General features: G+C 39.9%; 1 protein-coding gene across 2 annotated transcripts in view; it reads right to left on the reverse strand.

Annotated features, from left to right (window-relative positions):
• Positions 1–1,605: 1,605 nt before the first annotated feature.
• The window catches only part of egln3 (egl-9 family hypoxia-inducible factor 3), a 14,324-nt gene continuing 3,039 nt past the window's right edge, over positions 1,606–12,890 (reverse strand). Inside the window, exons 1-5 of one of the 2 annotated variants that reach the window (XM_010738285.3) lie at positions 10,477–11,100; positions 3,772–3,891; positions 3,299–3,435; positions 2,376–2,449; positions 1,606–2,246 (exon numbers count right to left, since the gene is read on the reverse strand). In XM_010738285.3, the coding sequence (XP_010736587.1) occupies positions 2,218–2,246; positions 2,376–2,449; positions 3,299–3,435; positions 3,772–3,891; positions 10,477–10,836 (720 nt within the window). In that variant the 5' untranslated portion in view covers positions 10,837–11,100 and the 3' untranslated portion in view covers positions 1,606–2,217. Of the gene's footprint in view, positions 2,247–2,375; positions 2,450–3,298; positions 3,436–3,771; positions 3,892–10,476; positions 11,101–12,890 lie in introns of those variants that run through there. The other variant, XM_010738284.3, reaches the window with a different exon arrangement.

The following is a 12,890-nucleotide window of genomic DNA, read 5'->3' on the forward strand; positions in this document are numbered from 1 at the left end:
ATCCAGAGGACCAACAGAGGAACTACAGGGGAGTTCAGATTTCTATTAAATTAAATTCCTTTTTGTTTTGTTAAAAATATATATATATTAAAAACAGCTGTGTGTTTGTGCTCTAAAGTTCAGTGTGATTAACTCCACCCATCTGCTACACTCAGCACGACTAATCAAACTCACAGCAGTCAATCAAAATTCAAAATTAGTTTCATCTAAAGGTTTTTCTTTGAGAAGACTTTGAGTGAGGCTTTGTTGGACCACAAAGTTTAGAAAACTCTCTTCACATGTGACGTGTTTCATTACAGGACAGAATCTAGAATGAGACAAAGATGTTCTCTTCCACCAACACGTTGTTTCAGAAACGACCTCAGGCTGCAGTGAAAACGACACATCAGTTTTAAAGGTGTAAGTCGGCAGCAAGCATTATTCTTTCAGGGCGCTGGCAACTCCGGCCCAGTAACGTCTGAGAAGAAGTGTTTGAATCGAGCATCAATTATTCATCGGCCCTGGTACGCTCGCTGCGTGACAGCAGCTTCACACGCCGCCCGTCAAATCTGCTGCATCAGTGGAAGCTCTCTCCTCTTCGCCCTTCTCCATCGGCAGAGTATGGAGTGCACGTGCAGCAGAGCGCCGGCGGCCATTTTAACGTTCAGGAACAACAGGAACATTTCAGGAATATTTCAGGAACATTTCAGGAAAATCAATCAAAAAAATGTTTAAAGTCCAAAAAAGCATGCTGCAAATACTGACAGTTAAGCTGTCAGCTACTTCATTTCATTTGTCGCCTGTTGGCTGCTTAATGTGCGAGTGTTTTTTGGTAACACTTTATTTGCATCAGATCGGACTTCTACATTTATACACACCCTTCATACACACACACTTTGATACACACAGGTATACTACAGTACGTATAAAAATATGTATAAAAGTATGTATGTGTAAAGGTGTGTATGTATGAATTTGTGTGTAAGTACATACATGTATAAATGTTTAAACGTATGTGTAAACGTATCTACTAATAGTTACTGTGTTTCAAAGCCTTCTTCCTTCCTGCCATACAGATCTGAAATGAAATGCTAATGTTAATGTATAGAAATATTAATGTATAAAAGTACACATATGTGTATTAATTTATGTTTAAAAGATGTATAAAAGTATACACATATATATAAATAAAAGTATGCATGTATAAGATTAAGTGAATAAAAATATGTATAAAACTATAAAAATGTGTGTATATGAATGTATGTATAAAATCATGTGTGAATGTACGTATCAAAGCCTGTGTACATAAAATTATGACTATATAAAAGTATGTATGTATAAGTTTATAAAATGGTGCATATGAAAGTATGTCTAAAAGTACGTCTGTATAAATGTATGCATAAACGTGTGTGTACGAAATTTGTGTAAAATATGTATAAAGGTATGTGTGTATACATGTATGTAAAAATATATATAAAATGTGTGTAAAAGTATGCATAACAGTAAGGGTGCATAAATGTATGTATTCATAAAACGACGTGTTCCATAAATGTATAAAAGGAGTGTGTATAAAATGATGCATGTTTATGAACTTGTTGAAATAAATGTACAGATTTAACACGTGACTTCAGTTTTAACTTTTTTTTAATCTTCAACATCGTTATGAGTTCCAGCCCACATTGGTTGGTGGAAATTTAGACATCATCTACTAGTAAACAGTTCCATCATTTTCCTCCAGAACTAAACACGCAACATTCCTGCATGTCTTACAAAGAACATATGAAAGTATGAAAGCTTTCTGACAGGTTTGTAAGCATCATGTCTCCAATGTAAACCTCAAACACTGTTTTCTGTCTCTCCTCCTTCTCTAGTCTGAAGCGTGCTGAAGGCGAAGCGTTAAAAAAGGAGCAGTCCGCTGTCTTCCTTCGTCTCAGTAGGGCTCTCAGTGAAAATCAGAAGAGAGTATTGCACAAATGTGATGTAAAGCAGGAAAAGTCCAGAGCAACGGCAGGTCACCTGAACGCATCATCGGTCAGGTTACAGCAGCGCTCGCAGAAGGCAGGTCGTTCTTTCCAGCCCCAACACTGGCCGGAGCGATTCGTCCAGAGTCCAGAAAGAATTTTTTTTTTTGCCTTTTTTTTTAAAGCTTTTCCAGAAGCTTTGAGAGTCAGGAGGACTCCTACCGTCCTCTCCTGCAGGTCAGGGTGTCCAACACCAGGTGGCAATGTTTTCTCATGATCAGCTGGAGCTGCTGCCCTGCTGCTGAGCTGAAACACAGGTAAGGAAATAAATTAAAGTTCAAGTCTACCGGTGCTTTCACTCCAATCCAACAGTGAGTGTATCCGCTAACAGGTGTTGTGTGTATCACAGTCTGAGACGTCTTGTTCCGTTCTTACCTGTCCGGTCTCTGAAGCGTCTCTTAGCCTCGGCTCGCTCCTCAGAGTCAAAATACCAAACTGTGATAGCATATCTGAAACAGAAACAACAACACTGTTTGGTCTGTGTTTGCTCCCCTCTGCTGGTTCTTAATCATAAAGACTTATTTATTTTTATACCGCTCTTAAATTCTCTTAAGAGTCTTTGGACTTCCAGCAGTTTCTCTCCACAGTAAAAAAAACTGTGACGAAACTTCAGCTCCAGACTGTTTAGAACAGCGTCTGTGCAATGATAAAAAATATTTTTTAAATTTTATTTTATGATTTAACACCTGTACTTTCATAACGTGCAAACACAGTTTGCAGCTAAAAAGCTAAATTCAAAGCTGATTCTATCTTTATTAATGTATCTTTTATTTACATCTTATTTTATCTTCTATCTTATCTCTTTTAGTAGTCATCCAAATGTGGAGACAATAAAACTCTTGGGTCTTAAACTCTGCAGTGATTTTTAAAAAATCACCTAAAACTATTAAAGCAGCCAGTCGAAGTGTAAAGATTCCAACATTTGACAGCGTTCAGCTGAAAATCAGTTAAATTCTATCATCATTTTATTCAGTGTATTTTTATTGAAGGTGAAAACAAACTAAATATTAAAATAAATGTTTTAAATTTATCTGTAGAGATGCACCATTAAAATTTAATGTTGTATGTTTGTCAGTTTGCGAGAGACCGCAGCTTCACATCACGTGATGTGACTTTTTTGTGTTCACTGTAATTCATCTTTTTATTGTTTCTACATCTGACAACTGGAATGACTTTGACTACAACGAACTCCTGAAGTAATGCTAAAAAATACCCTCTGTAAATGTAAGTTCATAGATCGACAGCATGAGCTGAACAGCTCTCCTGCTGTCAGGATCAGTTAGTGACTGACCGGTTACCTGGTGGAGTAGGAGGGCTGCACCTCATGTGGGTTCCTGCGGTCGGACCAGAAGAAGAGCAACCTGTCGAACAGTGGCTTGATGTCAGCCACGTAGGGCTCCCCTTCCGGAAAGATCCTGAGAACGCCGCCATGCTCCTGATCAATGACAACAATGACATCAGCTGGTCGTTACATCACAATTTAGCATTAAACTTTGAAAGTCTGATCACGTTTGTGTTTTTCTAACTTTACTTCTGCTACCACGACAACTTAATGCTTCTTGTTAACTTTGATAAAACAAATCAGTCGTGATCTCCTCTTCTGATTTTATCAAGTCAGGACGTGACAAACATTTCCATACAACGTGCTTTACAAAGAGATTAAAGTCAGAAGCTTCACTCCCTCTTCTGACAGGAAGTCTCACTATCAGTCTATAATCGCAGATGACCTTAAACTCTTTTAAACAGAGGCGGTAACGGTCCCTGAACACACCTTGGCGTCCCAGTTCTTGTTGAGGTAGTAGATGCAGGTGATGCAGCGGCCGTCGCAGTTCGGGTTGTCCACATGTTTCACGTAACCTGCCCCGTTTCCAGGGTAACACGCCACCATGGCCTGAAGAAACAAACACATAGACAACATGCATGTGATTAGACCTCAGTGACTCATTATCATCAACATGTAAGTGAGCTGCTACAGAGTGAAAATATGTGGCGAAACACAGGAGGGCTGGGCGGAGAGGAAATGATACACTGTAAAAAAAAAAAAAAAAGGATTCAAAACAAAATCGCCTCGCACTGTTTTCAAGTCAAGTCTTTATCTTATCTTCTCGTAGAGAGGAGGGAGGGATTGTGGGAGAGTTCTGAGCTGTTGTTTGGCAGCTTTCCAGCCCGTTGATGGTTTAATGACAGAGCTATGTGAGGAGCGTGAGTCTGGCTCTGCTCACATCCACCTGACTGAGGGGCGTCAGGACTGAATCCTAAAATAGATATTGATAAAAAAGATTGTCCCGTCATGTCCGTCAGTGTCTCTTGGTGTATTCAGGTTGAAACGTATCGGAGCAGCAGATTAATCAAGCCGTATATAAAGAGCATGTCCTTTCATACTGTTATGTTCTTTACACTTACATGATATTTTCTATAAGAAAATCTGTCCTTCACACACACAAGGAATTTGTTTTGTTGCAAAACTAACATGAGGTTAAAAAATGATATAGAAATAAGGAGGATAAAAAACAAGCACTAGACGATATAGGTACGTTTTTATATAGCCAGAGACTGCAACAAACACCTGAGATAGTCACGCTGTCAATAATTAATCAAATGAATACATGAACACTTGGCGTGAAGCTGTACCGGTGAAGTGGCCTGTGATAACCCCACAGAGGATCAGCTGTTGGTTTTTCCTGGAAGGAAATCCACAGTTTGTGTCTCTGTTGACACTGACATGGTCTCATGTTTGAAATCGTCTGCTGGTCTCAGTTTGTCATCCGCCTCCTGTCCAGGTCAAAAGGTCACAGCGCTGCAGGGAGGAGACACAGGGAAACCCCCCTCCGTCCACCCCCACGTCCCCTCGTCCCCTCACCCTGTCTGGAAAGTGTCTCTATATTACAGATTCATACGGTTTTATTGTCGTTTCCCTCCCAGCACTGAGCGGCTGCACACACACAGAACATGCAAACATGAACATGCATGTATGCAATTATGCAATTTGTGTACGTGCAGCTGAAGCCGTCGGCCACGGCCGCAACACACACTCTGATGTACACAAGTCGTATTGGCAAATAACCCAGAGGAAGTAATCATGTCTGTCAACACAGCTTTTATTTTGACTGTTATCTTTCTCCTTCATCACCAAAGTAAAGTGCTGTGTCATGTTTTTAAACATTCACTATTTTTAAATCACAGAAGAAGAGAAACGTTAAGGTGTGATAAACCATGTTTTTTTTGTTTAACAGAAGTTAAAGACTGAAATGTTTCACGTTGTTCAAACACACACGTGTGTGTGTGTGTGTGTGTGTGTGTGTGTGTGTGTGTGTGTGTGTGTGTGTGTGTGTGTGTGCGTGCGTGCCTCAGTGTGACGTGTAAACAATCTAGCGTGATGCCAACAGCAGAGTTGTAAATATGCTGTTTAGTTTGCTCTCTTAAATGAGCATCCACACAAACACGCCGTGTTTAATCAGGTACCTAAAACATTTCTTCTGTCGGCGAACATGTTAGATTAATGAGGGTTAACGTTTGATAATGAGTTTAGTTTTTTTGTTTTTTTACAGTAAACACTTATAGAAACTTAAAAAATAATAAAAGTTGTTAACAGATGTTGCTCTGTGTGGGTTCTTCACATGGTAAACGCCAGATTTTATAAGTATTTGTACTGTAAGAAATATGTATGCTGACAAATCTAAATATACACAGTTATAATGTTTTTGTTAAACAATAAACAAATCATTTTTAAAGTTTGGACTTCTTTAATATTTTGAGTTTTTCTCGTTGAGACTTTGTTAATGTTTGTGTCGATGTGTTTTTGTGTATTTCACTGTTGATATTTATTCCGTCCTCTTAGATCTTCAACGATTCGTGCATTAATTGATTTAGTTGTCACCTATCCCGTGATACAAATAATCTGACTTCAGCTTCTTCAATGTGAATATTTTTTGGTTTCTTTCGTCCTCGTCAGAGTAAATGACTGGATAGCTTTGGTTTGTTAACAAAACGAGAAACCTTTCACCATTTTCTGACAGCTTATGGACCAAACAACTAAATGAGTTATCATAAAATAATAAAAGTAACTGTAATCTTATTTTTTGTTTGTCCTATAAAATGTCAGGAGATTCTAAACGATGACACGATGAACTGATTAGAGAAACCGTCGTTTGTTTCTACTTTGGGGGATTTTCAGGTTGATTTGATGTTTTTAAATTCTTCAGTTGGGGGAGAGATTATTACAGTAACCAAAAAATATTTCAACATACAGGACATATGACATGAGTCTTGTATGAGTAAACCCCAGAATGATCAGTGACATCTACAGTTGAATCATACCAGCATGTGGCCATGCTCTCTGTGGCTTGTACCAGAGATTTCTTCCAGTTTTAAACAAAGTTCTTGCACGGCTGGTTTACACGTTCATGACAACTGTACTGAGGGTGAATTTATATAGAACTCGCTGCAGAATTAACAGCATGGATGCTTTGATTGACAGGTAGGTGTAGTTACAGAGCTGGTTAGAAGTTAAACTTCATTTTATTGTCTCAGTACTTGTCCAATAATAAACTGAATCTAAATCTGAACTGAGGTGTCATAAAACTTCCTCATCATTGAAAGTCATAGTCATATCAAGTGTTTTACAAGCTGACATAAACAACGTGCTTGAGTTTATTAAAAGTTTCTATAAACAAAAACTGAGAAGAGAAAAGCTTCTTTATCCTGCTGATCTTTGCTGTTTATTCTCCTGCAGCATCTCCAGAAGATACGTGTGTGTGTGTGTGTGTGTGTGTGTGTGTGTGTGTGTTTGTGTATATGTGTATTCCCATTGTAACTGGGTTGATCTGCTTTCTTAAGAAGTTCCATCTGATAACTCACACAGACACGTGCGATAAGGGCTCATTGTACACTGCTGCATGAGAAGACGGGGGCGGACATGCTGGGAATGTGTGTGTCTGTGTGTGAGGGAAGTAAAGATACTGTAAATCAGTGGACGTGTGGACGTGTGGATGTGAGCGAGCGAGCATTAGTGTGCACTGAGGAGGAGTGAGGGAGTGAATAATTGAACAAGAGGCTGAGTGCGTACGTGAGAATGTCCACTGATACATCTGCATGCCTTTATGAGGTGTGTGTGTGTTTAAGTGCGAGTGATAAAACAATCCTCAGCACAGAGAGGTTTCATCTTGTGTTTTAAACATCTCTGTGTCAAATCAGTTCAATCTTCTTCTAAAGAGAGATCCAATACTCAACAAAAACTATGAGTAAAAACAGGTCAAAGACAGGATCACTGGTTTAATACAAAGTCTTACTCTAAGGCGTGAAAACTTAGTAAATTTAACAGTTTCTTTGTTTTTGCAAGGAAACACATTTATGCACTGAAGTGATCTAAAATTTGACAAGAAGCAGCAACGAAACAGCTACATAGACAAAAAGATGCACAATGACATTTATGAAAAGATAGCTGAGATTAAAGCAACGTAATGTAAATGTTCTTTTATTGAGGTGAGTGGCGTCTCTGTCATGTTTTCTGCTTTTCCCTCTGATGTCCTCCGGCTGCTCCGCCTCAACTCTCTGTGATTTACAGAGTTTATGATGGACAGTGAAGTAAACTGCTGCCAACTGTAGCTGCTGTTAGCTAATGTTAGCTCAGTTTGTTAGCTGGGCTGCCTGGACTGTGAGCTCAGAGCACCGGGGGAGTGTTAGTGTTTGGACCACAGGCATTTTGGACCACCGGGAAGAAGAGGAGGTGTTCAGGTCCAGGGCGTGGGGGAATGCTGACAGGGAGCAGAGCCGGTGTTGTGCCAGAACTGGAGCTGGGTTAGAGCGAATGAGCAAGCTGGACAAGAGAAATCTGGGACTGACTTTTAGTGGTTGGTGAGAGCTTGGTGAAATAAAAGGCTGAAAGACAGACGCCGAGCTGGGCTGACTGCTGTTGGACTAGTCAGTAATATTAGCTGCTGCTATGTCTGCTGTTGTTGACCTTGATCATAAGTAATGTAATCAGAACAAATACTCGTGTACAGCTGAACATATTTATCACAGTGAGATTACACATACTGGAGGAGACAAATCACTATAAATGCCATTTTGTGCGTAATGTGACTTTAACAAAATAGTTAGTTAAATAAGAATTAAAGTTAAGAGAGAGTTAAAACTTAACTTTAACACTCCTCATTAAGAACTTATGAACATTGAATAAATGGTTTATAACAAACTACAGTGCAGCAATAAGCACATACAATTAATATTTGTCAGAGATATAACTACAGCATTAGCATGGTTTATAATTAGGCTGGGAGAAGGTGTCACTAACTAAATATATATTAGGTTATTTCCTTAAAGTATTTTCCTGGAAAAAAGGGGCAGCGTTCCTGGTAAATCCCTGGATCGACACACCCTGTCTTCAGCCCGAGCTTGCACACCATCAACACGTCTGTCTGTATGATTAATCGACACACTGCAGATGCAGAGGACACCCACAGGACCTGAACTGGCCCAGTGAATTTCCTGTCCTTCTGGAGCCTTGGCTCAGGGCCCACAGTGGGCGACGCATTAAAGGAAAAACATACAATGACACTGCGGCCACTTCAACATGTTAAAAGTGATCAAAGCTGCAGTCAGCAATGGCCTGAAACATGACCATTTGTAGATTCCAGTTGAGCTCACTGCTCTTCAGTGTCTGTGTGTAAATGATCATTTTAAACTGCTTCACCTTTTGGACCACCGAGGAGCTGAGAAATATTTTACATACAAAGGAAGAAAGAGTCCTGCATGGTTGAACAAACCAGGAGGCATCTCATGAACCTGGCATCACCTGCCTTGAAACTTAAGTCCAGTCCACTATCTCAGTAATACTGATCAGCCTTGGCACAAACTTTGTGATGTTAGCGAGGGAAGCCAATAAAATGTAACATTATAGACTTTGTGATGTCAAATGAAATCCGAGGTTGAAGTGCTGATCTTAAGACGACGTGAAGTTACAGATGCTGTTTTTGTAACAATAACACATGTAAAGACGTCTGTTCACCACCATCACTGCTCCGATCACAGTGAAGGAAAGACGCGTGCAGGCTTGGCAATGAGATCTCTGTCATCGCTCTAAATCACAAAGTAAATGACAGCATGTAAACACTGGGGACTGTAATTAAAGCATGACAAACAGATGTGTGGTGATGTGGGAATGAGAAATCTGACAGCAACACTAAGGAATCTACAGCTGTTCAAGTATAAAGCCACAGTTACAGGTTTATCTGGTCACGTCGTTCATTTGAATTATTTTGGTTAATTACCTAATAATAATACCTAATAACGCTTCTCAGGACTGAGTGGGAGTGTACAGTCTGTTTTGTTTTATAAGTTAATGACATCAAGTGACGTGTGACATTGTTTCTGGCCTAATGAGTCAGGATAACAGAGAAGGTACAGGGTCTTTTTGTATAACTGCCAAACACTCAGAGTCCAAGTCAGACATGTTTTTTGTTAAAAGCTGTGCTGCTTTTAACAAAAAGCTTTCTGAGAGTAAAAGTTGAGCGCTTTTCAATATGCCAAAAACACTTTCAACTTCAGCTTCACAACTTTCCAGACTCTTGAAGCCTTTACCATCACATTTCAATTGTTAGTATTAATGTATCTGTTTACCCACAGCAATCAGTGTATATTGTCTCTTTGTTTATTTTACAGAAAAATACCGTTTTTCCTATTTATTTGAAAATAGAGATTTTTTTAAGGAGTATATTGAATGAAAGCATGTCCCTCACCTTGAAAACAAAATGGTTCAAATGAAGCATGTTGTAAACACCGTGTGTTGACAACTTTTTGATCGTTTTATGTCGCCATTATTTACAAAACTTCTGGGGTTTCTTTTTTTTAATATGAAACTTATAAAAATATCATTTAAGTTGTAAAAACACTCCACCACAGTGAGACAAAAACATTCAGATTGATGTTTAATGCCTGAACTATTTCTAATATTACAGTAAAATACTGTTGATTTCGTGTTTGTATTTTACTGCACATCTTACAATGTAAATACAAGTATCATTAAAACAAACATGGTTTGCTATACAGATAACTAAAAGTTAAATAATAAATAAAGGTTTGGCTGTAAAATATGACAGTGTTATACAATTAACAGGCAGTCAAGTCACTTCGTTCTAATATGAAGAAAGTTTGGATTGTATGAGCCGCACAGATTTTCATCCTAGGCTACTAAATGTGTACTTTTCATTCCTGTTTTATTTATTTGACTTTACTTATTTTATTTCCATGTGTCTGTGTTTGTAATCAGAAAGCAGATTTCAGGTCTTATGTCAACAAACAAACGTTAAGTAAACAGCTGAGCCCAGTTTAGGTTAAATAAAGTCACATGGTTAGAACAGCACTGATGACATTACACTTTGAAACATTATAACACTTTATAACACTGCTGCTCTTTTAGACACGCATTAATACGGACTTGAACTTGAACCGGATCGCGCCCCCAGCAGGCCTCCCTTACCTCGGACCTCTCCCGGATCGCCTTGCCCCCGAGCCGGCGGGCGCACACGGAGATCAGCTTATCGATCAGGTTGAGCAGGAAGCTGATCGCCTCACAGCCGCGCTCAGACCCGCTCACCCAGGCGATCTTATCCCCGCGGATGCTCCTCCGGTGGACACCCGGTACGGAGCCGGCCAAGCGGCCGTCCTGTAACTGTCCGGAGCGGTGCATCTCCTTCACCTGGTCCAGCACGGCGTCCCCGGCCACCTCCCCGAGGAGACCGTCCACGTAGCAGTAGCCGCGAGACAGCAGGGTCGGGACGACCCGCTCCAAAGCCAAGCGCTCCAGGTCCGAGTCCGATACGTGCTCGATGAACGGCATGTCACCGGCTGTGGCAATCGTGCAGCAGAGTCACAGAGTCCCGGTAGTTTTAAAGCGGAGTTATGTCATGGAGCACAAGTGTGCGGAGATAAGGAGCCGACCCGGGTCTTCGTCACCGTGACGCTGTGACTGACAGCTCAACGACAACAAGACGAGGACAGCAGGTCTGGGTCTGAGTCGGTGCTCCTGCGTGTCTGAGCCCACGTTAACACCGAGCTCCTATTGAGGCGGGAACACTGTCAGCTCAGCGAGAGCTGCAAGGCACGGCTTCCGGTTATGGTTTTCAAAATAAAAGTCACATGTTTGTCATGTTATGGTTGACAAATGTGCTAACCTTAATAAAATAACCATGGTGACACACTTTTATTTTGTGATCTTAAATTATTAACATGGCTCAACAATCAGTGTTCCTCAAACTTTTTACACAGTGCACCACCACAGAAAACCAGATCCTGACCAAATCCAGCAGCGTAGGCCGGGCCTGTGCTCAGTGCACACAGCTTTATTCTTTATAAGAAGGTTATGTATTGTTGACTGTTGAATCCTGAACAGAACCAGAGCTTGTTTGGCGTTAAAGGGGTACTCCTGATCTACATTTACATACGTTTAGTTCACATACATTTACATTTATTCATTTAGCTGATGCTTTTATCCAAAGTAACTTACAAAAAAAGGAAACAATCCAGGTCCAGTGCGACAAGGACGTGTTAGTGCAGCAGTAAGTACTGTGACAGCTGTAGAGGGGGATAGATCTGTCATCTAGATTTATCATTTTTATATGTAGAGATAATGGACACATCTGATCTGGTAGGAAGTGAAAGGATGTTACACCAACGGGGAACAACAGCCGAGAAAAGTCTGGATCGTCCTGAGACATTTCACAATCTAGCAACACCCTTGACAGAAGAAAAAATGAAAGCCCAGCGATATTGATTGTAGGAGTTCAGGTGTGAGCAACTCTCTGTGAAAGCTGCACATGTGCAGTACAGACTGAGCGGCCGGAGAGGGAAACTGGACTGAAGGACAAGTATCTGTAATAAAACGGATTCATTTAACGACATGTCAAGTTGCTAGAGAGCAAGAGCCAGAGTCCGCTCAGTCACACGGCAGTCTTTGTTGTTACAAGTGAAAAGTGTTTTGACCCAATTGCCTGAGCAGGCAAGTGAATCAAATGTTTTGGGTAAAAAATAAAAAAAAAGAAACATTTTCTGAAGGTGGTGCCAAAGTCAGTCAAAAAAATCCTAATTCATTATTAATCGTGGAAGTCATTTAATAAAGAAAACTACTAAACTCTGACTCCAGCTTATGTGAACATTTATCCTGTTTATTACTGCTCCGCGTGTCTCTTTTGTTACTTTACTGCATGGCTATATGTGCTGAAATAGGGTTTTTTCCTCTATCATCCTACTGATGCTTTGTCGTCTCTGCACAGCTCGTGTTCTGTCTTGAAGGATTTCATTGTGTTGTCTTCAGTCTGAAAATTTTATCACTCTGTAGGTTTCAAAACATCTCATCAAAGGACTGCAGTTAATAATGATATAATTATAAATAAATTATTTAACGAATGAAATAAAGATGTGCTGCTTTTCTCAGTTTTATTTTAAGTTGAATAAATATAGTTTGGACTGTTGATAGATGTCATCTTTGTTATAAAATATAGGATTATACCGGGGTGCAGATGTTTTAACTCATATAGATAGTGTGTGTGTATCCTGTCTTTTGCATGTCTCGTGCACTTCACTTAGTTGGCCTCTGATTTACTGAGGCTGGCAGGGAGAGATAATTATAAATCAGTAGTACAAGGACAGGAGAGACAGGCTAGGGGAGTACCATTTGGATACAAAAAAAAAAAAAACCAAAAAAAAAAGATTTATTATAGTTATGATATTATCTGTATCAGGTGGGAGACAGCCCATTTTTTAAAAATGTAAAAGAACCAACTGTCAGAGCTCCTCAAGGAGGCTTTTCTCTGTAACCCCCTTTGTGTGTTGCACTGTTAAACGCTCCTTCTTGTACAAGAATAATAAATCCAACATAAACTTTGATACTTTGAA

The sequence above is a fragment of the Larimichthys crocea genome, chromosome V, assembly GCF_000972845.2.
Source record: "Larimichthys crocea isolate SSNF chromosome V, L_crocea_2.0, whole genome shotgun sequence".
Lineage (NCBI taxonomy): Eukaryota > Metazoa > Chordata > Actinopteri > Sciaenidae > Larimichthys > Larimichthys crocea.